Genomic DNA, 27560 nt, shown 5'->3' with positions numbered 1-27560 from the left:
CTTCTCATTGGAATTACATCCTCCACTGGGATATTTCCGCCACGCGGCTTAGTGTTATATTGCCACACTTTCATAGTTACTTATTAACTGCGAGGTTTCCAAGTCGAGTTACCATTTTTGCAATCGTATATCATGAAACTAACGCGATGATACTTTTATACCCAGGGAAGTGGAAAATAGCTCCAACCCGGAAATCGACCCCAGCCACACCTTGGTTTGTAGCCACACGGCCAAGAAAGGCCCTCTAAAACTACCTGAATTTTCCGTGAAAATGCCGAAGAATTTTTCTCTGAAATTTATCTGGAAAGTCTGAATATTTTTCTTGGAATAGCCAACCACCCGCGTAATACAACCGCACCTTATCACCTAATCTTCACCTCTTTACGCTTGTACACTAGGGTGGCTCAAAAAACACTTTTTAAATTTTTTTGATGGGCCGCCCTCTTATTCGGTTCTATTTGATGCCCTGATGTTCTGGACAAAATTTCAGCCAAATCGGTCAACGTTTGGGCGGTGCTAAACTCGTTGGAAGTTTATATGCAAAAATGTATGCAGAAACATCCAAAAACAGTGATTTGCAGTTGGACGGCACTATTTACGATCAAGAACCATGATACTCATTCAGTTCTTGTAGAATTAAATACAGAATGTTATGCTGAAAACCGCGAAAAGATTAGAGTTTATTTCGCAAAGATATTAGCATTTTACTGGAGTATTGTAGGGGTGAATTTATTTCTTTTCAAAGGTAAAAGAAACGAAATTTGCTCAAACCCTACATCAAAGAAATGCTAATTACTTAGCCGGGAAAACTCTAATCTTATCGCGGTTTTCTTCATAACATTCTGTATTAAATTCTTCAAGATCTGAATGAGTATCATAGTTCTTTATCGTAAGTTGTGCCGTCCAACTGCAATTCACTGTTTTTGGATGTTTCTGCATACAGTTTTGCATATAAACTTCCAACGAGTTTAGCACCGCCCAAACGTTGACCGATTTGGCTGAAATTTTTTCCAGAGCATCAGGGCATCAAAGAGAACCGAATAAGAGGGCGGCCAATCAAAAAAATTGAAAAAAGTTTTTCCCATACTAATTTGAGCCACCCTATTGTACACCTAACAATTATGAACTAATTCCAGTTAGAAGTACTCGACTCAAGTTACGACTTTGAAATCTTTCAAAGTATACCCCTCCTCTTTGTTCAAAATTATAGCAGAGCACATGTATGGTATGTCTTGAAACCAGACGTGTTATGCTCCGCCAGTGAATTCTTATGTAGTCCATATGATACCATATTTCAACAACAGGTTTCATATATTATTTTCAACTTTTGGCACAACATACAGCCAGCCGCCGCCGCTATTCAACAGAAATTCCATTCTAATCGAAAGATTTCCTTGCCAGGACTGAGAATTAACCTCGTCGCCCATGACGACTATGCTTACTGAGCAGCAATGCCAGATCTACGGAAATTTCCGTAGATCTACGGAATTGAGTGCTTTCTACGGATCTACGGACCCGTAGGTAAAAAATACGGAAATTTGAAAATTTCTGCGGAAATCTACGGATTTTTTCACTAGCACACTTTAAGTTTCAATTGATCTGGTTTCAAATTTAGATCAAGTTGAGTAAACAATATATAAGTTCCTGATATAGGTATGGGTTTCTATTTAGAGGGAAAGACCGTTACAAATACTCATTGAAAGTTATGTCCTATTGGTCTCCGAAAGGTCAAGGGGAGGCAATAATAATTATTTTTAAAATGAAAAAAAATCAAAAACTCATTGGATTTATTAAAAAATGTTTTGAAAATTTAAAAAAAAATGAAAATTTTATTGTTGTCCCCTCAATTTATTAATTTCAGACAAAAATAATACGAGGCGGAAACATTAGAATTGATAGTTTCATTGAGACACGGCCGAATTTTTTTTAATGGAAATGTAGTTTAAAAAGCGAGCCATGGGCAATTTTCGTTACGATTTGAATCGAACGATCTTCTGTCTTGCTTCCATTTGAAGAGAAAGGGAAGAGTATCGAGATAAAGAGTGACCAATTTCCACGCTGATACCGTAGATGATGAAAGCAATCTTGAATTTTCTGGTCGATCATTGACCGAGATTACCACTGCCTAAAATCCAGAAAATAATCACATTGAAAATAATTCTTGTGTATGATCCATGAAGCTTGTTGCAAATAACTAATTCATTCAGTGAAATCGAACATCCTATTTAAATTCTTGAATAACACTTTTGCTCTTGTGTTATAATCCTGAAGATAAGTTTGAACAGCCGTGGGCCCTCCTTAGCCGTGCGGTAAGACGCGCGGCTACAAAGCAAGACCATGCTGAGGGTGGCTGGGTTCGATTCCCGGTGTCGGTCTAGGCAATTTTCAGATTGGAAATTGTCTCGACTTCCCAGGGCATAAAAGTATCATCGTGCTAGCCTCATGATATACCAATGCAAAAATGGGAACCTGGCTTAGAAACCTCGCAGTTAATAACTGTGGAAGTGCTTAATGAACACTAAGCTGCGGCTCTGTCCCAGTGTGGGATGTAATGCCAACAAGAAGAAGTTTGAACAGCCGTGTGTGGATCGTGCAATCTTTGTGGAATTTAGGATCCACCTTCGACCAGTCGGAAGTCAGTAACGGAAGGTGGAGTTGGAAGTCAGCGAAGAAGGTAAGCCGGCTACCCAACATTTGGTCCTTCGAACCGTATAGTTTCCCAATAATCCGGCTCGAAGGACCATTATATTGAGCTACCGGAACCTTTTCAACATAGAGAGAGATAATTAGAGTACGCTGCCATAAACGTAATTAATTTCAAGGTTCAAGCAAAACCAGTCATCTGGATTGTTGACTGTACAATTCATAACACAGCTCAAACATTTATTAAACATTTTATTACATATACATAATTGCTTAAAAGATAAACTGGCGGAGTTCGACTGGGACACAATGGTGCACGCGAACTACTAAACTGAATATTTTCCTCAAATTTGTTTGATTACGCCAAAATTGTTCTGATTTTTCGCCAATTTTTATAAATCTCGGAGGAAATTCTCATTTGACATTTCAATGTAAATTCCTTCGAAAAACTCTTCAGGGATTCATCAGGAAGTTCACTAAGCAATTATTTTAGAAACTCCTTCTGTAATTCCTTTAGCAATTCTCGCAGAATTTCTTTTAGGAATACTTTTCGAAAATCCACTCAAGTTATACTTCAAAAAATCCTTCAATAATTCATTTGAAAATTCCTCCAAAAATACTTTCGGGAGCTCCTCCAGGAATTCAATTTTTTTTTTTTCATAAAATCCGCCGGTAATTGCATATTTTCCAAGGAGTACCTTCAGAAAAGTTCGAAGAAAATTTCTCCAGAAGTTTCTTCGAAAGTTTCTACTGGAAATGCTCTGAAAATTCTTCTTAAGACTTTTGTAATTCGTTCGGATATTCCTAGAGCTTCGTCCTAGAATTTTCTAGATAAAATTCCAAATGGATAAACTTCTGAATTAATGGAATTGGCGTGTGGCGATTTCCATAAAAGAAAAATCCGAATTAATTCCTGTAGATATTTCTTAAAATATTACTAAAGGAATTTTTGAAGGAATTCTCTTAATAATCCTTAGAAGAATTTCTGAACAAATTTCCAGAAGAATTCTTTACGGAACTTACTAAGGTTGTCCTATAGAAATTTCCGAAAGATTTTTTGGGAAGTTAGTGGAATTCAAAAGCAACTCCCTTAGGAGGTTCCGAAGAAGTTTCAGAATTCATTTGCGAAGGATTTTCCAAAGGAAGTCCTGTTGGAATTTGAAAATGAATTCCTTGAATAGGTTTTGATGGAAAATTTAGAGGATTTCTGATAGTACTCCAAAAAAAAAAATTAAAGTATGCCTAAAGAATATATTGGATGACTTACTGAATTAATTCCTGGAGGTTTGTCCCATAGAATTGTGTAAAGTATTTACAGAAAAATGATGAGAAGCCTTTCCAAAGAATTTTTGGATAAATTTACGAAATAACACCAGAATGATTATTTCAAGATTATTTTCGAGGGTTTTCTGGAGAAACTCTTGGATTAAATAGCTTTGCTGAAAGTATCAGAAGCGGTAATAGATGGATTGTAATCCTGATATTTTGAAGATTTTCTTCGTTTTCAATCTTAATTTCAGTGTCAAAATAAGGTTTTGTTTTACTTCTGTACTGGATTAGTTATAGTTCTTTTGCTGACGCTAAATTATGAATGAACTCATTACGTCCAAATTGTTGGTGAACCAACATTACCACAACTATGGCACCGCCAGCGCTAAAGCTCAATAATTTGAAATGTTAAAAATAAGAAGTCCATAATATTAAACTAACTCTAAGTTAAATAAAGTTCAATAAATAAAATGTAGGTAGTATCAGCGTTGGAAACAGTTACTGTCAAAAATATCTATAACAACTGACATTACAGCGAATGTGGAAATGTGTATAGAGGGCACTCTGCCTTGAATCTATTTCTGTTTGGTTTTTCATGAAAGTTAGAACACAGACAAACTGACGTAACACTGATGAAATTCCTATCGACCATGTGCTTAACGGTCGTTGCAAATTCAACTGATGACGTATTTCACAACCAGAGGCGCACGCATCGTATATCTTTGTATTTGACATCTCACACTTGCACCTTCTGTTGACATTGTTGTACTAAACTTTATTTCGTGCAGCATGCACGTAAGGTGGTGGTAAAGTAATTGTGCGATGTTTGTCTGTGGTTAGAATATAACAAGATAAGTAACTATAAATTTTGGAAGGTTAGTTGTTATTTCTATGCATTGAGAAGAATTAGAGATCTGTCGTGTGATGTTTTCCCGAGCAGCAAAAGTAAAATAAAAATGGTTGCAGCAACTCGATTGTGAGTAAATCTGGTCACATAACAGTTGCAGTAACCTAGGTAAAACATGTGTGCTGTTAGGGTTGTATAATAGGATTGTGGAAGGGCGCCGCAATTGCGACAGCCAAAATTTTTGAGCGAATCTACGGAATTGATGTTGAAGCAATCTGGCATCGCTGTTACTGAGAGCTATGCTCATCAAAAGGTGAATGGTTGGTCAGGAGCTCAGCCAAACCAAAGCCGAATTCTGAGAAAAAGCAATAAACGTGTCACGGAAATTTTCATTATGTCTTTTTACTTCTTCACAAATAATGAAAATCATTGTTCCAATTATCTTATATCTAATTTGTATCACAGCAATTTTAGTAGGAATCCAGTTCCTAACTTAAACAGCAATATCAAATCAAATGTATTCGAATAGAGTCAATATAGCACTAAACCATAAGTTGTCATGCATATAAATAGGATCGAGAGCTTTAGCTCCATTTATTGCTCAAGTTCATTTACATATTTCCATGCATTTTTGTCTCTGTACATATTTTTCTGATTATCTACTGAGTACGACTTCTGTTAGCCATTTCACAGAAATAGAATCATTCTCCATCACGCTCAATTTAACAACACGTTGAATTTATTCGTTGATATAGAATGGGAAAGTTGAACTATGATCATCTTTCTATAGTTTGGCGGATACACAATTGAAAGATTTAATTAGTGTAGTCCAACACTTTTCTAAATGACTATTAGTTCAGTAAGTGCAATTATAGGAGGAATATTTTAAAATTCTAAAAATCATTTCAACTGCTTAACAAGGCACTAGTGAAAAACTGATAATAGCATTTATAAAATTTAAATATTTATGTTATCAATACTTATTGAATTAAAATTTTACAATCGTTCAAGTGTAGAACAACACTGTTGCCAACCATTTCAAACAAACGCTGCTACCATCGCAAAATGCTGGAGATGTCACATTTTTATTCTACTATTTCGCATTCGATTCTTGATAAGTTTCAAATCAGCAAAGCAATCTTTCTAGTTAGGTACTTATTATCAACTGCAACACTTTCCATCCTCTATCGCATCTGAATTAGATTTCGCCATCCGCCAGACTATTTGTGAAGTGGCCATCATTTGAACCCTTCCAAAGTTGTCACCAACAAGTTATCGGACCAAGCAATTTCGTACTTTTTTTTTACTCTCTGTCACTCTACGTTGAGAAGGGGTTGGCCAACACTAAGCGTGCCACTCACTCTCACTCAGTCCGGTCAATTTCATATCAATTTAGAACTTTATTGCGGGGATGGAGTTTTTCCCATACATATGTAGTCGAGTTGGCTTTGTTACTGTCCAGCGGCGAACAAGGCAATTTTCGATCGGTCAAGAGGCTTATGAAATGATTACGAAAAGGATGGACCGATATTCTGTGGGATGGAATTTGAATGGAATTTACGAATCGTTTGATGTTCATGAAATTGGCTGATTTTTTGCCAGCGTCATGTAAACTCAGAGATAAATAAATAAAGAAGTAGCAGTGGGACAAAAACTGCTCAATTCACCATCGTCACATGTACTATAGCACTATAGTATAATATCCATTTCGTATTTTATCCCAAATCCCAAAACTGTTTCTAACGAGCTATGCGGACTGCAAATAATGGAGACTGCATGTCAATTTACCCGCTATCAGCGAGCCCAGTTAGCGGTTTTATGTTCTATAATTGATTCTGGGGATTTGCCATTGATTCACGGCAATCACGTGCCGAAAAGGGAACACAGCGCACTATTTCGAAATTGGAAAAAGAGAAATCAGACCGATGTCTTTCCCTATCCACCCCGCCTGATACCACGATTAATTGAATCTTGACCAAGTGTTTATGGACACCCGGCACAGCGAGAACCCCGACGTCAATGGTGTCTATATTGGTCCTCGAACGGTGAATGTGTCCTTATCGAATCGTCCAGTCACATACAAGCAATAGATTTCACGGCACACACGTAGGCCGCTCGGGGCCTATCGACAAGCGGTGTTCGATAAATCCTACCCCGTCGGAAATCTTTCCATTTTACAATGGAAAAGTGTTTTTTTTTTCATCGACATGCAGTGTTTACCGCACTGACTGGTGTGATGCTAATGGACAAAAGAGCACTTCAATTGCGGTATCGAGAATGTATGAATCTGCTCGAACAACCGAACGCATTCAGAGAAAGCTCAACAATTACGCCCGTTGCACTGTGTTAGAATTCCGTTTATTTTAGAAGATTCATAACAAACAGAAAATTTCAACAGTACTTATAGCATCCATATTAAATAGTTAGTTGTTAAATATTTTGGATGTTCCATTGCAAGAAAACTCATGAAAACAAAATGTTAAAAAATGGTATTTCGTGGCATTTTACTGGTTTGGAGAACTTTTTCAGAAGTCATATGCTCATGAGGTTAGGAAGAAGAGAGCTGCCAGATTCGTAAAACTCTTCTAGTGCATCCCTAATGGTACACAAAATTGTGTGACTTTCACGAGGGATCTGGTACTTCGGGCACTGACAAAGAAATGCTCTACAAAATTCCAAAGTCGTAGAACACATGAGTGTGGCCGTTACGCAGTCGATGAATGACTTGGTGATCTTTATGACTGGCAAAGTTATTCCAAGGAGTAGTGTTCCCTTCGGTTTTCTGCAAAGAGGCAGCATTGTTGGCTCTCCACGGACTTTCACAATTCTGACTGACAACTTTACGCTATGGTATTGCCTGGCACCCCACGGTTTCGGTATGAAAGCTGATGCGAGTTATGGATTCGAGGATGATCGGGATGCAAGCTCTACAAATTGGCAATCACGTTGGCCATGTTGGCATATTGCCGTCTGCACGCGATGGCTCAATAAAGAAATAAAAAAAGAAGTACCGGGTTAGATGTCAAACAGGTTGAAGCGATGGCTAGACATCGCTCAGGAAGGAGATCTTTCAAGTCGGCCCTTAGCACCACCGGAGGTGTACAACAGGACCCATAACTAACTTACTAACGCGATGGTGAAATGGCAAAACGCCAGCTTCAGTGCAGCTGATGTGGAAGGAAGACGGCCGGAAGCGGATGATTAACAGTGGCCGACAGAATGTCTACTAGGGTCCTGTGAGCGAAACAAGTAAACTCGATGCCTACAGAAGTATATTGTCCACTACCTTATGGCTTTATGCGGAGTTGCAATGCACTGCTGTTAATCCTATGGAACCAAGAAAGCATCTGTACCAGAATGATCCTTATATGGCAGTCAACCAGACCGAAAATGGAGCAGAAACGTCAAGCCTTAGTTTATCGACACCCAAAGAACCTTGACCTGACATCAGGTTTAAGGTCATTTTACCGAATGTCATTTGACCGAATGTCATTTAGCCGAAAAAGTCATTTGGCCGAATAGTTCACATTTGTTCTCTTATTAAGTCTGTGACAAAATTAGTCAGAAAGTAGGAACAAACAATAAGAAAGAAGAAAGAAGGAAGAATAAAGAAAGAAGAAGGAAGGGGGAAGAAGAAAAAAGGTAGAAGAAAGAAGGAACTAGAAAGAATGAAGGATGAATGAAGAAGGCAGCAGTCCTAGCAGCACATTACGGACCGATTTGGTTGCAGTAACACAAATTCGACTAATTTCAGTTGTATTAGGGTCACATTAATTTTTTTGCAACACATGTGCTACTCGGGAGGAGGAAGGAAGGAATAAAGATTAATTTTTAACTTATCACATCTCATTTCTAACTTCTCACTTCTCATTTTTAACCAGGGTTTTTCTTTCTTTGTCTGTCATTGAGCTCGGACCTAGTTGATCCTTCGAACCAGGGTTTGCAGAAATCGCTCTCAATTTATTAAGAACAATGATCAAAGAGATGCAAAAAAGCTTGGAATCTTTTCAAGTCATGAAAAAAAGTTTATCAAATTATACAAGTTCAAAAAAACAAATCGAATTGGAATCCCCCACCGAGAAGCTTATTTAGTGTTGGGGACCAACATTTTTTGTACAGCTGTGTGTAACAAGTTGAAAAACATCATCCTGTGTCCCCAGCGTTTGGAGCTTTTGAGAAAAAATGTATCGTGGAGTTAGAAAAATCTCTTCCCACAAATAAGTGTCCTTTATACAGAGATGATATGTGAGAGATTTTTTCATTCTATTTTGCATGAAATCATGTTGCTCTCTTATATAAGGGAGAGCGTGAGAGTAAATCGTCGATCTCCCCTCTTGGGAAAAAATGTTGCAAAAGGCAGTTTTTTTTTAAACTAAAGCGAAATACATCCAAATGAAACATCCACCGGATATAATTATGTCTTCGCTATTGGATGATGTAGTTTTGAAACAAAAATACTTCCCCCATCCAGCTGGACACTGCTTTTTCTCCTCGGTGGGTGGCTTTATTACTGGGGAATGGTACGAGCACGTGGCCGTCTTTCTCGTCAATGACTGAATGACGGTAATTTGAACCTTAAAAAACCAGCAATGGGTAATGTTTTCAACATAATCGCGATTAGACGTAGGACTTGTATAAACGTAACGTATTTACATTTTACTTCTAACTTTTGGATCTATGGAGTTTGATCATAGGTATTAATATTGGTAACGACAACTTCCATGCTGTGTAGAATTATTAGCAATTTGTTTATTCAAAACTTCTGGAAATAAAACTAATAATTCAATACATAATTAGAATTGCTTTGTTTCTAACTATTAAGCCCTTATTTACCCAAGCAAATGTAGGGCATTTATAGATTTCTTATTGATGATTTGAAGTTTAAAAATTCTATTTATAAAATTTTCAGACTTGGGCAAAATGTGCTTTTTTAGGGGATTTGTCCCGTTTTCCAAACAAAGAAATACAGCACCAATTTCATTGCTTCTTTTTGCTAACATTCGTGCTTACTGCTGAAAAATTAACAACAATAAGAAACAAGTCAAGGAGCAGTAACCTACACTGAGGAATATGGACGTATTGTTTTCAATCAAACGCCTTATGAAAATTTGCCACAAGGAATCGTTATGAATTTCAATATGTTGCCTTATGTATGATGATTTTCATTTGAAAAAAAGTGAAGTGCGGCGACTGGGTTCAAAACCACGGTCGTCGGGGTTGGGAAGCCGGTATGTAGACCACACGCCCATCGACGCTTGATTACTCGCGAAGGTAACTGCGTATAAGCGGCCCCATACACGTTCCGACCTGTTTTACAACACTGACTCCCCCCCCAGGAAATTTGGTTCGGTTGGTGTAAAGTCGGACCGTCTGTGGGCAAGTTGTACGACTGCTGTACAGTACAACTTGCCCACAAACGGTCCGACTTTACTTCGACCGAACCAAATTTCCTGGGGGCGGAGTCAAAGTTGTACAACAGGTCGAAGCGTGTATGGGGCCCCTAAGAAGCACTGTTGGTGGAATGATCAGTCGAAGATTCATAAGGCGCCAGTTATGAAATTCGATAGTCCAGTTCGCTGAGTGTACTAAAATAGAGGAGGTTCCTCCAGCAGTATACTGCTGATACGTCAACGAAAAATTATTTAATGGTTTGTTTCCAAACTCCGAGTCTACGTCAAATTTAATAAAACAATTTCTCAGAAAATGAAAAACAAATAATAAGATAAAGTTTATTTAAGTAATCTTTTGAAAATTATTTTTTGCTGACTTTTTTAAACTTCTACATGTAATACAGCGAAAATTTCTAATCTAAAATGGATATTAACACTATTGCTGATTGTGCATCTTTAATTGTTAATGCCTTCTGCAATAAATGAAAGTAACTATTTTTATCAAATTTTTATTTCCATCAGTGTAGTTGATTTTTTTTTTGCTGCGGAATCAGAACCATGTTTCAATGTACGTGTCGTTTAGTACCAAGCACAACTTAACATATTGTCATATGACATGACTCGTACCCATCCCGGGATCATGTGGATTATGAAACCAATCACCTGGATGAGCAGACCAAATTACTCTAATTTTATTCTTCTTCATCCACCACCGCTACCCTCGCTGCCTCAGCCATCATCGGCCTCTAGCCGTGAACTTTGAGCGATGCGATGGGCGATTGCATCCATCGCAACCGACACCACTGCATCCGTCTATCATCAAGCATAGAATGACAAAAAATGCGCCCACTTCTTTCATGCATATTCGCAGACCCACCGGCAGTTCTACCGCTGGTTACTGCATGTTGTCGTTGTGTAGGTAAACACAGCGAACGAACGAACGAAACGAAAAATGCGCGAGTAAAAAGCACGTCAGTACGCGCTGCTGTCACAAATTGTAATGACTCGCACACGGCAGGCACTGCTTCTTTTATACACAAACAAAATCTTCCGGTAGACCCGAGGGCCCGTGGCATACCGCATTCTGATGTCCGTGTTAGGAATGCACTGGATTGGCTACATATGAAATTTTTACTGGCTTTGACAAAAATTGAAATTTTCAATAGCTTATCGTTAATAATTATAAGTTTCAATGAAATAGGCAAAATGGTGGAGAGTGTCCGAGTCGATTGATATATAAATCTTGAAAATCCATCGAAATATGAAGGCGCCAGTAACGTTCAAAATCTTCCCTTCCAGCGTAACGCTCTCGATTTCCAAAAATCTAAATGGCACCCAGTATAGTAAAGAAAGACGTAAGTCCTACGTCAAAAAGATTCTCCTTGCCAAAAATCGTTTGTATTCGTCTCACCGAAACGAATACGAACCCAACTCGGCATATGTTCCCACGAACGCATTTGCAAGCTGTCATGGTAGACCCAATGGATGTGGCCTAGCAGAGAACTGCACTAACAGTCGCAGTCGTCACCATGACCGATCATCAAGACACCCTCAGGTCTTCTGGGAACGATCTGAATGCTGTGTCCCGACCATAATTGAACGTCAAATGAGAAAAATCCTGACCAAAGAAAGTTCCCTGAATATCTCCTTTCACCGAGCTACTGGAGTACTCGAAGTGCCCGGTTCAATACGTTTTAGATAGCCAGAGAGATTAAGCTCACATGCTTTTTCTATTCTAAGGCGTCCTAGAGAATATTCCCTAGGCTGGCGAAAAATGAATCTGTCTCATACCTCGGACGAAAGGCGTGTTGCCAGAAACGAAATCTTTCGTCTGCTTCCAACTTACGTAGCCGGCGGTTAACCAACCTCTTAAAGACCTCAGAGATAAAGAAAATCGGCGACGTTGCATTCGTCGGATTCGGATTAATAACGCTTTGTCATCACACATCCGGATAAGCCCGAATACACGTGCAGAAAAAGCCGTGCATGTTACACAGCTGAATCTGAATCACTGTGCACCTGCCCAGCAACTGCTGTGGCAGGCGGTCTCGGAGTCGAGGACCGATGTCGCCCTCCTGTCCGACCCGTACAACGTTCCTGCCGACAATGGCAACTGGGTGGCGGACGGGTCTATGTCGGCGGCAATCTGCGCAACGGGAAGGTACCCCGTTCAAGAGGTTGTACACTCCTCCGCGGAGGGTGTCGCGATAGCATAGATCAATGGGGTGTTCTATTGTAGCTGCTACGCCCCACCAAGGTGGCCAATGGAACAGTTCAACCAGATGATCGACAGGCTATAGTTCGACCTAGTAGGTCGGAGCCCGTTCGTTATAGCGGGAGACTTTAATGGTTGGGCAGTGGAATGGGGCAGCCGCTGCACCAATGAGAGGGGACAAGCGTTACTCGAGGCACTTGCAAAACTCGACGCAGTGCTTGTCAATGACGGAGCCAGTAGCACATTCCGTAGGAATGGGGCCGAGTCATTGATATATGTAACGTTTGTCAGCCCCGGTCTGGTCTCTGACCTGGACTGGAGGGTAGACGAGGGCTACACCCATAGTGATCACCTAGCAATTCGCTTCAAGATCAACTATGGTGTGCAGCGTCCGAGGGCGGGTGATCCCTGTCAGGTCCGTGGGTGGAAGTCCAATCACTTCGACAGCGAAGTTTTCACCGCGGCCCTGGGACTGGAGGCCAACACCGACAGTCCAAGCGGGGATGCACTGGTAGCTGTCCTATCACGTGCGTGCGATGCTACTATGCCGAGGAAAGCCCTGCCAAGAAATGGCAGACGCCCGGCATACTGGTGGAGTGCCGAAATTACAGCCCTACGATCAGCCTGCTTCAAGGCTAGACGTAGGACGCAACGAGCCCGCACCGAGGAGGAAAGAGCAGTCCGCCGGGAAGTGTTTCAAGCTGCGAGACTGGCCCTTAACAAGGCCATTAAGAGCAGCAAGAGAGCGTGCTTCGACAACCTGTGCGACGGTGCCAATGCGAATCCGTGGGGTGACGCCTATAGGATCGTGATGGCCAAGACCAAAGGGGGCTCTTCACCCCCCGAACGGTCACCGGACCGGTTGGCGAGGATTATCGAAGTACTCTTCCCGTCCCGAGCCACAAGTCCCTGGCCTCCTCCTGTGCTGCAAGGCGCTGGGAGTGTGGCCGAAATGGTGGCACCGGTGACGAACGAAGAGTTACTCGCAGTGGCTAACACCCTTGCGATGAACAAAGCTCCAGGCCCCGATGGAGTTCCAAAAAGTGCACTCAAGGCAGCGATCATAGCGAACCCGAACATGTTCAGGCTAGCTATGCAGAGATGCCTGGATGAGTGTCATTTCCCTGAGAGATGGAAAAGGCAGAAGTTGGTACTGCTGCCGAAGGCCGGGAAGCCTCCGGGCAACCCATCGGCGTACAGACCAATTTGCCTGATCGACACGACGGGTAAACTGCTCGAGAGGATCATCCTCAACAGGCTTACCCCGTACGCAGAGGGTACGGATCGCCTGTCGAGTAACCAGTTTGGTTTTCGGAAGGGTAAGTCCACGGTGGACGCCATCAACTCAGTGCTCAAGACTGCAGAGGTAGCGATCCAACGGAAAAGCCGAGGAATTCGATACTGTGCGTTGGTGACACTGGACGTGAAGAACGCATTCAACAGCGCAAGCTGGGATGCCATCGCGCTCTCGTTACACCGGCTTAGCCTGCCGGTGGGACTGTAGCGGATCTTGGAAAGCTACTTCCAGAACCGTGTGCTACTATACGAGACTGATGCCGGTCAGAAAAGCGTTCCTATTACCACAGGAGTCCCACAAAAGTCCGTCCGGTACAATGGAACCTGATGTATGACGGGATTCTGAAGCTAAAGTTCTCTCGTGGTGTGAAGATCGTCGGCTTTGCTGACGATGTAACCCTAGAGGTCTCCGGGGAGTCACTCCCCGAAGTAGAACTAATCGCAGAACACGCGATCAGCACTGTGGCGGACTGGATGAGTGCGAGAGGCCTTGAGCTCGCTCAACATAAGACGGAGGTGGTTATCGTCAGCAACCGTAAGCCGGCACAACATGCAGTTGTTCACGTGGGAGACGTCGCGATCACTTCAAAGCGGAGTCTGAAGATTCTTGGGGTCATCATAGACGACAAGCTTACCTTCGGTAGCCATGTCGAATATGCGTGCAAGAAGGCTTCGACTCCTGCGGCATTATTGAGGATGATGTCCAACAGCTCTAAGGTGTGCGCCAGTAGACGTAGGCTACTGGCAGGCGTTGTCGCATCTACTGTTAGGTACGGCGACCCGTCCTGGGTAAAAGCACTGGGGGTAACCAGTTACCTGCAGAAACTGGTCGTTTTGGAGCCATAAAAGTCACTTTTAAAACATTTGGCTTCAAATGAGATCAATTGGCATTTTTTGGCTATAAATTTTGCATTTTTGATTGAAAATAAAACATGTCAAGTTAATATGAGTAGCAAGGACTGAAAACTTTATTTAAATAGCAGATATAGGGGAAACCGCCAAATGTTGAACGGCTTATTTTGTCGCCTATTGTTGAACTCCCATAAGAAATGCACGTGCGTTCAACAATAGGCGAAGAAATTAGCCGTTCAACATTTGGCGAATTACCCTACTTATTTTGCTATTACCATGCTGCGTGCTTACTCTTAATATACATGCTGATACATTTTCACCTACATCAATAACCTTGATATTGGAAATTGCATATGCCAAATCGCGAGGTGACGAATTCGAAACACGACAATCAGAAAATGACACGATGCGTAGACGCGCCCCCTGATACCTTGCACTTCACTTTCATTGACGGTGACACGGAACTGTGCATTTTTGTTTCCGACCGATAAAGTGCCGTCACAAGCGAGTATTTTATTTCCTACTTAGATGTAATAAAATGATCAATTCGAAGTTATAATCCGTAACTTCTCCTGCTTTCATTCATGTCATTTGTTTTTTTTTTCGAGAAACTTGAACTGTCAAATTCTCTCTAATTATGGCCATTATATATGCCGAAAAATAACCCATCGGCATTTGTAACAGCCAATCGATGTAGTACATAAGAAATCAGCATGGAAATAAGCCTCATTATTGCCACCACTAAACATTATAATTTTATAGTTGATTTCATCGAAGCAAAACAATTTTAACCAATGGATTTGGAAAAATCATCTTGTATGCCATCGCCATATTTTTTGCACTTCACTTTAGTATATATTTTGAAACCAAATACTGCATTACATTCATGGCTACAGGTATGCAATATTGTATTAACGGTTCAGCTACGAACAATAAATAATAAATGATGATAATTTAGTATAAAAGTGCAAATTTTGTTTTCTTGAAAAAAATGTTGTTTTGAAAAATAATTGTTGAAACTGAGTTTACTGTGAGCGCATCAGTTTTATCGGTGTTTTGCACTAAATGACACAATAAATCTCATTCCGCACTTAAAGTTAATGCACCAAAAGTCACTTCTCATTTTATTATTATTATCGATGATTGACAATATTTTCATTGAATATTTGATTATGAGCGATTCCAAGCAACAGCATCAAAATTTAAGAAAATTTTTAATTCATGATTTTCTATTGAGTTGAAACTTTGCACAGTTTTTCAATTTCATCTAAATCGTCATTTTTCGATATCAAATCTTCATATTGAGTCACGACTAACTTTTCAAAAGGGTGTATGTGAAAATGGTTCAAAATATTTAAAAAGCTGCACAGCAAAAACGGAATGTTCGATTGTTATGATTTTTTCAGCAAAGTTAGACAACTAAATGGTGATTCTTAAGAAAATGTGCACAGTAAAAAAAAAATATCATTTTTGTCACAAAAACTCAAATATCTCAAAACCCTATCTTTTTTCGAACGTAATTTTTTTAGGGAAAACGGTCCATTATATTAGCTATCTACCATAAAAATTTGGTGATGGTAAACTAATAAACAAAAAAGTTATGACATTTCAAACATTTCACAATTTTCACATATAGTAAACAAAAAAAAATTTCCGTGTATTTTTTTTCAAGAATCGCAGTTTGATGCTGATTTTATTGTTAAGGGCCTTGCGTGAGTTAAACAAGTTGTTTGTATGATATTCCATATTTATGTATTCATCGATATTATGTATATTATATGTATAAATATTATATGTATAAATAAATAAAAATGAATTAATATTATCCTAAGTATTAAATTAAATGTTTTTGGGTTTGAATTTTTGGGTTTGAATTTTGGTATGGGTTATGATATCATGAAAACAGTTTATTAATACTTATTTTTTATTTATTTTTATTCAAATTTTTTAAAATATCGAACACTTTTGAATTATTATCAGCACAGTTTGAGTATAGTTTTGCTTTAATTTTATTTTCCGACAATGGAATGAAACAGTGAATTTTTTGGGTTCCTTGGATCGTTTTCGCGTTATTAAATTGCTCGCTGAGCTCTGAAGCCTTTATTTCGTACTCTTCAGTAGTAGTAAAACAAAATGATAATTTGGTTAAATCTTTTTCTTTTCTACGATTTGCCCAATCAAAAGTTCTTTCGCAGTTGTAATTGGATGCTCACGTTCGTTGGCTAAACTTGCTCTTGTTGCCATGCGCGTTATTGTTCCTCCAATAGCATCACAAGGACCTTTGCCATGTGATGTAGCAAAAATGCCATTCTGCATCAATTCCGTACATTGATTTAAATTGACATAGGCTCGAAAATTCTTACGATTTTTGTACTGCGACGCTGCTCCATCAGACATGAAATATATCTTTTGACTTCTTTATGCTTATCAACGCGTAAAAAGTTAATCATTTTTCAATGAACAAGTTTACGGATACTGAATCGTGTCTTAAATCTTCGGAAATTATAATAAAACTTAAGTGTTCAATTTGCGTACTTCCATTAAAATAAATAACGAATGGATGAATTGTAGCTTGTTGTACGTTCCAGTGATGGGACTGCACTTCATCTTGCAATACAAAGCTGTAATTTTCAGAAAAATCACAAATGACTAAAAATTCACCATTTTTTAATGTATTTTCGTATTTTTTTTAAAAAGCTGGATTGTTCTGTTTTAATGAAATCGTGAGGGATTAAACTTTCTAATTTCAAGCAAAAATATGACACAAACTCATCTACAGGTTTTACAATAGTTTCTATGTCACACCTATCCGTGGTCACCCATTGCTCAAATGATAACTGATCAATATATTTTTCTTCAAACTCAGCGAATAAAGTATTTTCCAATGATGAAGAATCTGGACAATCCGAACAAGATCGTAGATAGCAATTTGATGTTGTATTTTCACACAAAAGACTACCAGTTAACATTTTAATATCCTTTGTTAAATTGATTCTTTTCAAACTATGTAAAATAAGATTAATATTCTCATGGGTTGTGCACACACACATTATGTGTTCCTGAATTGGAAAGAAGCTTACATTGCCTTGGCCGAAGGCTTGCAAATGAGGAAAACCTATTTTAATATTATCGTGAATTTCCTTGAAGCGTGTGTACGCTTCTTTCAAAGTCGTCATCATTAATCGTTTTTGGATTGCTTGACGCTTTCCATCTTTTTTACTGATACATAATCTTTTGACCAGGCATAGCTCGACTTACTTTATCATCTTCAAAATATTGAACTACTATTTCTTTTGTCTCATCTGTTAATGCAGTACTAGACCTAGTATTTTTGGTTGAAAGACAGTTATTCTTCAATTGTTTTGCCTCTTTACTGTATTTCTATTGGTTTTGAACTCATCAATGGCATCCTGAATAGACCACGAACTTGGCAGCATCGACAAAATCAATAATTTTTCTTTCCTTGTCGTGGCTGCATTCGAGAACCTTTCCTTCATATTTATAATTACCTCATCGTAGTCTGTATTTTCCACATCATCAGGTCCTAATTTGAAGAGGTTTCTTCGTACAGCTTCGTTTATTTCACGGTGTTTTTTCTCCGGGTAATAAACGTAGTCCATCTTACTCCATTTAATCGGAGTCACTTTTATCCCAGCTATGCCCTCGTTAAAGCGTTCGATGTTGACCTTTTGGATACACTCATCTTCCGATTGATTTGTTGAAACAGATTTCGCTGATGGTACGGTGGCAAGGCTCTCAGCACTTAATACTTCTGGTAATTCCTCAGTTGTTGTCGACACATCTGGCAATTCCTCAGTTGCTGTCGTTTTCGAACTTCCTGCGCTCTGCTCAACCGATGATATACAGATTGCTCTTTTGTCAAAGTTTAGACGGCAGGACGTGCAAATGCGTAAATTTGTATTCAATGTGGACATTGGAGCATAACCAGTCGCTTTCAGTTTATCTATGGTGCTTTCGGTGAGATTTCGTAACTCTTTTGAACACACTACAACAGTTGAGAAAGCGGCTACTCATGTTGTTCGTTATATTTCAATAAACAAAATCACTTTTAAGTTTTTACTGACTAGTTTGGTGTCATTTGTTTGACTGAAGAAAAAATTACTATAAGATCTTTAACAACCTTAGTAGTAGTAATTTTTTGCTTTTTCGTGAGCATTGTCATGGTATGTACCTATCATGCATTTGTTGTTGTTGAAGATACCCGTTTCCTCCCGATCATAAAGTCTATTCTCTAAGAGGTATATTTTTTGCAGGTAAACTATAGACGTACACGTGTATATTAATCTTTGATTTTGCAGCTTTTGTCTTAAAAATAACATTTCTGATATGTTTCTATCAACGTTATTATCAACAGGTTTCAACACTATTAAAAGAATTTTTCGCCAGTCACGTGCAATGAAAATTATGACACTATCAATACTTTTGATCACAACACTGGATCGTGTCTAAGTTTCTTATAGATGCTATGAATAATTAAATCAAAATATCATGAAAACAACTTGTTTAAATCACGTCCCTTAACAATAAAATCTGCATCAAACTGCAATTCTCGAAATAACTTACACAGAAAAAAAAATGTTTTTTACTAAATGTGAAAATTATGAAATGTTTGAAATGTCATAACTTTTTGTTTATTAGTTTACCATCACCAAATTTTTATGGTAGATAGCTAATATAATGGACCGTTTTCCCTAAAAAATTACGTTCGAAAAAAGATAGGGTTTTGAGATATTTGAGTTTTGTGACAAAATGATATTTTAAAGGCAAAAAAATTTTTTTTACTGTGCACATTTTCTTAAGAATCACCATTTAGTTGTCTAACTTTGCTGAAAAAATCATAACAATCGAACATTCCGTTTTTGCTGTGCAGCTTTTTAAATATTTTTGAACCATTTTCACATACACCCTTTTGAAAAGTTAGTCGTGACTCAATATGAAGATTTGATATCGAAAAATGACGATTTAGATGAAATTGAAAAACTGTGCAGAGTTTCAAATATTTTCGAAATGGTCGCTCAGGATCGACTGACATGCCCCCGTGGAATGCGTCATAAGTACCGCATGATTGCACCCACGTATTATAAAAATATCTTAAGTGCATTTATACACGTCCTGAATCAAAGTTAAATTTTTCTGATTCAGGCGCGCATTTAATTGCACAAAATATTATAAGGCCGATAAAAATATTTTTATAAAATGTGTCTCCCCCCTCCCCCCTTCGGATTGTTTTGCTCAAAAATTACAATCATTCTTTAACAAATCCGAGGAGTTTTTTTTATTTTTTTTTCCATTTTAATATTTATCTTTTACTAGCAGACCCGACGAACTTTGTTTCGCCTAAAATTGATTTATTCTCTGATTAGTTCTCGAGTTATGCAGAAATGTTTGGTTCATTTGTATGGGAGCTTCCCTTTCCAGAAGGGGGAGGCGTTGCAAACCACCACAGAAACAGAGACCAGTAGACCTTGACCTTGCGTAGACCATAATTTTTAATAAATATGGGTAACGGCTTTATTAGTTTTCAGTTTGCAAAAAAAAAGTTCAACATTTTTCCAAAGTCTTTTTTTAATATACCGTTTCGACTCGAAGTCCGGACACCTAAGCACTGCTAAATTTTCAGTTCAATATTACAAACGGAATTAAGTACTTGACACTGAGTGATAATACACACTCTCAAGATTAACTTATCGAATTTGCTGTAGTGTACTGAAAATGACATTTTGTATGCACGAAATAGCTAATATAATCGAAAACATTGAACATCGCGTGCTTCGAAATCCGGACACAGTATAAGGGATGCTTCAAATTCCGGACACTTTTGTTTCGAATTTCCGGACACTTCGAGTTTGACTATATTGATCTTTAAATAGCCAATTCAATCCGTTCAGAGACAACTAGGATACAGCATTCATATTTCTCGATTAATATAAATCCGTAAGGTAAGGTTTCTATACAAATTTATGGAAATCTGGCATCCCCCGGTTGTGTGTACCATCCGAAGTTTCTGCTCCGAGATTGACCAGGACTACCAAAAACAGCATTTGAAATCAAGCGGGAGCATTTAACTGCAATATACAACATTGGGAATCTAATAATTTCATACAATTTCTTCCCTCTTCCCTTTCAAGGTAGAACGCTTTTTTGACATTTGACGTGTCTGTGAGTAATGAAATATTTTCTTCAATACTACCTCTCAAATTCAACGTGGGTAAGCTGCAATTAGTGGTATTTATGTGTCTTTTGAAATCCGTTTCAGTTTGCTTTTGGAAATCAAGGATTGAAAGGAGCGATTGGAATAATGAATTCATGCGGATTGATAAATCCGGGCGTGTCCGAGAAATGTTGAGTTTTTTTTTATTTGACGGGAGTCGTTCACAACGTGTCTTTTTATACAATTCTGTTAAAAAAGCTAGTTTTACGAACTTGTTTTTTTTCTACAAAAATGTGAATGGTTAAAAAAAATACATTTGAAGACAACCTTTACTAGAAACTGTAGGCAAGTTTTGCTACTTGTGTACAATTAATAAAGTGATACCATTTACAATATGTGTATAAGTATATATCGATAAGCTGAGAGCAAGCAATGTTCCTTTTGGGGTGTAGCAACTCAAATCTAATGAAATGGTAACTATGATTGCTCATTACGAATTATTTGATTTCAATTAACTTAACTGATGAACAGTTATTTAACATCATTTCAGCATGTCCGGAAATCGAAGCAATTGTAAAAACTTGCCTCGAAGTCCGGACACAAAGAAAATGTAATAAAAACTAAAAAGCTATGAATTCCCAAGCAATGTCTCTAATTCATGACAAAGAGTGCTGCCATACTATGTTAATAAATTACTAATACCCCCTGCAAATGATAGAATATAGAAAATATGAGCTTAGTTTTTCTAATGTTGAGTCTTAAGCTGCATTCTAAGAAAAACGAAATTCACCGTTGATTATGACATGCTTTCAACTTTTACCTCTAATTTTCAAGTTTTTACCACAAATCACGAATTACTTACATTTGTTAGAATGGTTTCAAGTCCAAGAATCGTTCCCTGCATTGATAACCCAAGAAATACTTGTTAAGATGGTGAATAAAGTCAAATAACAATTGAAGTGTCCGGCTTTCGAAGCGTCCGGCAATTCGAAGCAAAACGGTAAACATGTTTGTGCAATTACATTGCGATGATTGCATTACTAGCAAGGGCATTGGCATTGATAAGAATTGATCGTCTCATGCCTGCACAAACATGCCCCTATCTGCATCACTTTTTATACACCATGCACTACATTACGCATTTTTGTTACCTTTGTTTCGACCGCAGTCACTGGTCCGGCTCCATTGTTCTACTTTTTGTGCGAAACACCACACAAAAAGCAGAGTCCAAAAGCCAACCGCACTGAACGGCGACGGCCAAAATGAGACCCTTGCGGACAAGAAAAGAGGGTGCTGACAAAATGATCCGATACTCTATTTTAACGTTCTTAATCCAAAGTTTCAGTATAATTGAAAAATTGGTAGAGAATTTCCGAGTCGATTGATATATAAATCTCAAAAATCCATCGGAAGATAAAGGCGCTATTCAAGTTCAAAATCAAAATGATTTCGTGACGGTCTCGAATTTGGAAATTTTCATTTGTCACCCTGTATCCGAGTCTTCCCCTTAGACGTAGTTTACGTCAAAAAATCAAATGCCCCTCCCCATGTCCCTCCTCACTGTATCGACGTGATTTTCTCACAGATGCTACATTTTATGGAGTTCTTAGATGTCACCGAGTTTCAGCTTTCAGCTATAAAAATTCATTGAAATATCACCACTTGAATTTGAAAAAGGAACACGGGTACCCCGTCGGCCGCATAAGGGTTAATCAACATGCTTACCAATCTGGAAAGTCCACCGTGACTCTTCTACACAGGGTTGTCTACGATATCGAGAAAGCATTCGCTCAAAAGCAATCGTGCTTGGGTACTTTCATAGATATTGAAAGTGCTTTCGACAACGTGTCTTTCGATGCAATATTGGAAGCCGCACGTTGTCATGGGCTACCTAATATAATTACCAAATGGATTAATCAGATGCTTAAAAACCGGACATCTCTACTCGACATTACGTCAAGCAGTGATTAGGAAATTAAGTGTCTGCGGATGCCCTCTAGGGGGAGTATTATCTCCACTTTTGCGGAATTTCGTTGCAGATACGCTATTGAGGTTACTCATTAATGGCGGTTTTCCTACCTATGCCGACGACCATCTAACATTGATAGTGGGTTTGTGCATTATTCGACCTGATGCAAAACGCTCATCAGGTAGTTGAAAGTTGGTGTCGCCAATATGGCCTTTCGGTCAATCCAAATAAAACATCTATTGTTCTTTTCACGGAAAAACGCTCGCCTCGGCCAACTCAAGGTCGAAGTTAGTAATCGCATGTCGAACTCAAATTGAGGAACTGAATTAAGTTAATACTTTACACCTTATATGAGTACCTGGCCATTCTTCCATAGCTGGAAACGAATTGGCTGATGAGTTAGCTCGTAATGGAGCATCACATGACTTTATTGGTCCTGAGTCAGCTATTCCAATATAAGTGTAAGGTGAAGTAGGTGAATAAGTGTTGGGTGAAGCTTTTGATCAATTCTTGGGCTGTCACTCAGCACAAATGGCATTGGAGTAGTCTGGATTCATGTCATCAAACAAAATTGTACAACCGGGAGTCATCTATGGTAGTAGCAAGTGATTTAGCTAATCTGTCTAAACAGAATTGCAGTGTCTTAGTCAAGGCCTTGACAGGTCACTGTCGACTGAACTATCACATGGCAAATATTCAACGCGTTGAATCATCTGTTTGTGATAGTTGTGAATCCGATTATGGAACTTCTTATCATCTAATATGTAACTGCCCAGTCTATGCACAATTGCGCTTCCAAATATTTGGTAGCTAAATTGACTTCAGAAGCCTGAACCTTCAGAGTATTTTGTTGTTCAAAACCCGTTGTGGTAAGGAGCTATAAGCTCTTGTACGCTTATGCGTTGAATGCCCTTTTCAAGGGCCCTTTTCCAAACTTCCCCTTTGTTCTTCCATCCACATTCCTTACCTTTTTGTTCACTTCCTTTTCCGTCAGGTGTGGAGTTCAGTGCGAGATTTCTCTTGTTTCGGACAGCAGAACGATGGCGCGATCGGCCGAAATATTGTGTTCTGCATTGCGTGTCCGGTAGGCCGGTAGTTAGTTTGTACTACTTTTCGCGCCCGATTCATGGCTAGGTAAAATCACTGTGTTTAAAGAATGGCACGGTCGTATCGCTTATCAGAGTGAATCCAGATCCAACGATGCCTACCAATTAACTGATAATCCTTCCTGTGGTTTTTGTGGAGACGCAGAGGTATACACGGTCTCAAAATAGCAAAAATCACCTACTAATGTTCCTTCCTTTTTCCTAACTGACTATATGAGGACTTGGCCGGCGCCGTTATTGATCATTTGAATTTTAGAGTCACTGAAACTTGCACACGGAGAATGCTTGAACAATTCCAATCAACCATTCAGTTGCTTCTTTGTGCAAATTCACTGATTCTGGTCAACCATGAAGTAGCTACCATAAATATGTGGAGTCAGTCAAAGCTAAGCTAACTTCCTTTTCCGTCAGGTGTGTGATGAAAAAGGCTCTGAAGGCGATAGCACAAATATCCCAAATTGAGGTCGACGTACCCCTGGAGCCGACGTTCTGATACCTGGTACCTGATGTTATGCCTGAAGTATTGTACATATTAATTTTTGGTATTTTGCCTCTTATGCAAGACTGGTTCATAACAAAGTATGGTATCAATAACAGAATGAAGTATTATTGAGATAATTTCTCCTGCTCGGGAAGTGATTGCTTTGATAGCATGTGTTATTTGTTCTGCGAATAAATTTAGCAAATTTATGAGAGCCTTGGAAAATGATTACGAAAGTTGTCATTTGACATTCTGTTGCAAGGCTACTTAGTGTTCGAAAATCATCTCACTAAAAACATGGGTCATATCGTACTAGTATAAAGAACCATTTAGGCAGCACTTACTATTCCCGTCTGCAACGTTTATTACTCAAGCGCATCACAACCGAATCACATGTTTTCACAGTACATGGTTGATAAATGCAGATTTTTAGTGATGTAGATAAAGTAAAGCCTATTGTAGTCATGCGGATGGCGGACAGAAATAGAAGGTGCTACCCATATTCTCCCTCCTCCTTATGTTTTTTCGGTCAACGATGCTTAAATCGATTCATCATTGTAAGACCAATAGTACATAATAATTACCGACTATCTTACCTCGTTTCTAACCTTGATTAGCTTTTAACCTATAAATAAACCTAGAAGCAAATTCGATAATGATTACAACTTCGACACGGTGCCCACAAACGGACTCATACAACTGATTAATGTTTGCCAATCTATTCCGATAGCCGTTGCCGACACTCGATGCAATGCCCTAGAATGTAGTTGCCCACAGAGAGAGAGAGCCCATCTAAATTACCAGTTTATCCAGGATCCAGCTGGCCGGAAAGATGAGCGGAATGTAGAGAATCATGAAAATCATCGACGTCCAGTCGACCCACGTGCTGGTAATGTCGTAGTATCTGCGCCGTGCATCCGGAAAAGGAAACCCCATTGGTCGGTTGTGGCCAGCGGTCGGGTCATGGCCCCGAGAAGGTTATCACGGGCGATTACGGCGAAGGGTGGCAGTGCGTGAGAATTTGATAATGCCGCGCGGCAACGGCATTTCCACGACGAGGGAAGATAAATCAATGCGTTCCGCATAATCGAGAAGTATACAAATGTCACAAGGAAGTAAAGGGGAGTTATGTAAGTAGCTTGTAATAAGTTTATCTCTAGGTAAGAGGATTAACGAGTTTATTTATAGATTACCGATAGGAAGGATGTTACTTGCAGTAATTCATTGGGGACAAATAGTCGGGTGAATTTATTACCCCTGATAGCCGGTCCGTGTAGTTCCATAGAAACTGAGAATGGCATTTTCAATTAAGGTCAGGTGCTTTCAAAATCTCGGCCAGGAATCTGAAGCACGGGGCAAACCTCTTCCATTAGCATCAGTCTATCGGGTACTACATGACGGTGCATATTGACCACAGGGCCATATTTATACCACACAATGCCAGTTCATGCTCATACATAAACATAACCTCCTTGCTATCGGCCATCTCTCCTCATCATCCAGTAATCCATTCAAATTCTATCCTGGCAACCCATGGACTACCGTCCGATGGCCTACTCACCTTTGAACTATGTTTGCTATAATACTGTACTGGATCCACTGGAGTGCATTCGAGGCGGAATACATTACGAAGATTGCCAGCACCAGCCATCGCCGTTTGTACACCTTGAACTCTCCTGTTATTGGCGTAGCCGGCGGTAAGCGTGATTCAAGTTTATGCCAGCACCACGTCGTTCAACGTATGGATTGGTCCCAGTATGAATGCAATATCCGGAAATGAAACAGAACACAATACGGACGGGTTTGAAGTTCAATGAGAATAAATTTGTGGATTAGAAATGCAAAAAAAAGGTTCGGGTACAGAAATGGCATGTCCGAATATGGTTCACCTCTGTCCTTCACATAGAGTTCCAAAAATGTCTATTCCTGTATTTTTTCTCTAAAATTGTTTCAGTTTCATTCCGTTTTTATATTGTTTTCGTTTACTTGTCGTTTCACTTTATTTTCTTTTTGATTTTGTTTACTTTTTTATTTTGAAATGTGATCCAATAAATACCTGGTGGTAATGTTGGGGTGTCCAACGTTGCGCTGGATCCGTTGATAGGTGGTTTGATTAAATCGGAAGATTTACTACCAGGCATGTATGCGTCAGCTACTACCGTAACTTCCGGAACGTTTGAGTGCTTTAGATCCATCGTGATGTTAAAAAAGAGAGCTCTTATTGAACTATTTACTGTCAGGTCAAAATACCGCTTTTCGCGTTCCAATCTTTGGTCTTCGTTTCGGGCAAAAAATACTATCTTTGTATGATATCAAGGTTACTCGTTGCAATTACTTTTTTTTCGTATTTCCTAAATGACTTTTTGTTTCAATTCGAGGGGTGTTTTGGTGGGTGGATGGTATAGATCCTCTATGCGCTATAAGGTACTATTATTATTGTCATTATTGTTATTGCACGACTATCCTATTGTGGAGAATGGATGCTATACCCAGCAAACAACCTGTTCTGTTGGCAATTTCTCACTCTCAGTCCTCGTATATCGATTGTATTATACAGACATTTTTAGAAGCAAATCGATTCGCCAGCTCCGATTATTGCACCGAAAATAGACTTGAAATCGATTGCTGGTGCATCGTAATGATAATCAGATTGCGCTTTGCATCCTTTAATTTCGTCCTTCTTCGATTGGAATTGTATATCTGATTTGTCGTTTTCGTGATTCAATTTTGGCCTCGTTAAATATTAATAAAATTCTATAAAACGCAGATTTTCGTTTGGTTTTTGCTTTCGCGAAAATTTGCCGGATTGGTGCGAGATGGAATGGCAAACAGCTATGCAGGTTGAAGTCGTCGTTGGGTTGGAAAAGCAGCGACCAAAAATGCTCGCTAGGAGTTGGTACTATCCTGTAAGTATGCAACCAGAAAAGCAGCTCTATTTACAGCAGCAGCGGCATGCGTAGTGGTGGGAGGGTTTCAGTTAGTGATGGAATCATAGGAGGCTGCGGTGTGGAACTGAGATAGGGTGGCTTGTGGAGTTTTAGACTTTCCGTCCTCTTTCGCAGTCGGTTGGTAGATAGTAGTGCGATCCAAAGTTTTAACGAGTTGCAATGTGCTGAAAGGAAAACAGAGGTGGAAACAAGGAAAAGATTTATTACCGGTTGCAAACGTTTGCTAGGCTGCATTGGAAGGTGTCGTTTGGCAGTGTAGGAGATAGATTATGTATTTCAGTCATAGTTTGTGGTACCGTCGTTTGTATAAAATTTATGCATTCATATAACGGGATATGTCATTTGTCGTACGATTCCGTTATTAATGATTCG

General features: G+C 39.1%; 1 protein-coding gene across 3 annotated transcripts in view; it reads right to left on the bottom strand.

The window, feature by feature from the left end:
• Window positions 1–27560, bottom strand: part of LOC134217460 (heme transporter FLVCR2) — a 176718-nt gene that overhangs the window by 54798 nt on the left and 94360 nt on the right. For all 3 annotated transcript variants that reach the window (XM_062696228.1, XM_062696226.1, XM_062696229.1), the window contains exons 2-4: window positions 26297–27352; window positions 25802–25916; window positions 25042–25144 (exon numbers count right to left, since the gene is read on the bottom strand). In XM_062696228.1, the coding sequence (XP_062552212.1) occupies window positions 25042–25144; window positions 25802–25916; window positions 26297–26435 (357 nt within the window). In that variant the 5' untranslated portion in view covers window positions 26436–27352. The remainder of the gene's footprint in view (window positions 1–25041; window positions 25145–25801; window positions 25917–26296; window positions 27353–27560) is intronic.

The sequence above is a fragment of the Armigeres subalbatus genome, chromosome 2 (genome assembly GCF_024139115.2).
Source record: "Armigeres subalbatus isolate Guangzhou_Male chromosome 2, GZ_Asu_2, whole genome shotgun sequence".
NCBI classification, from domain to species: Eukaryota; Metazoa; Arthropoda; class Insecta; order Diptera; family Culicidae; genus Armigeres; species Armigeres subalbatus.
The sequence above is the reverse complement of the archived record's forward strand: the minus strand, read 5'-3'. Positions and strand labels throughout refer to the sequence as shown.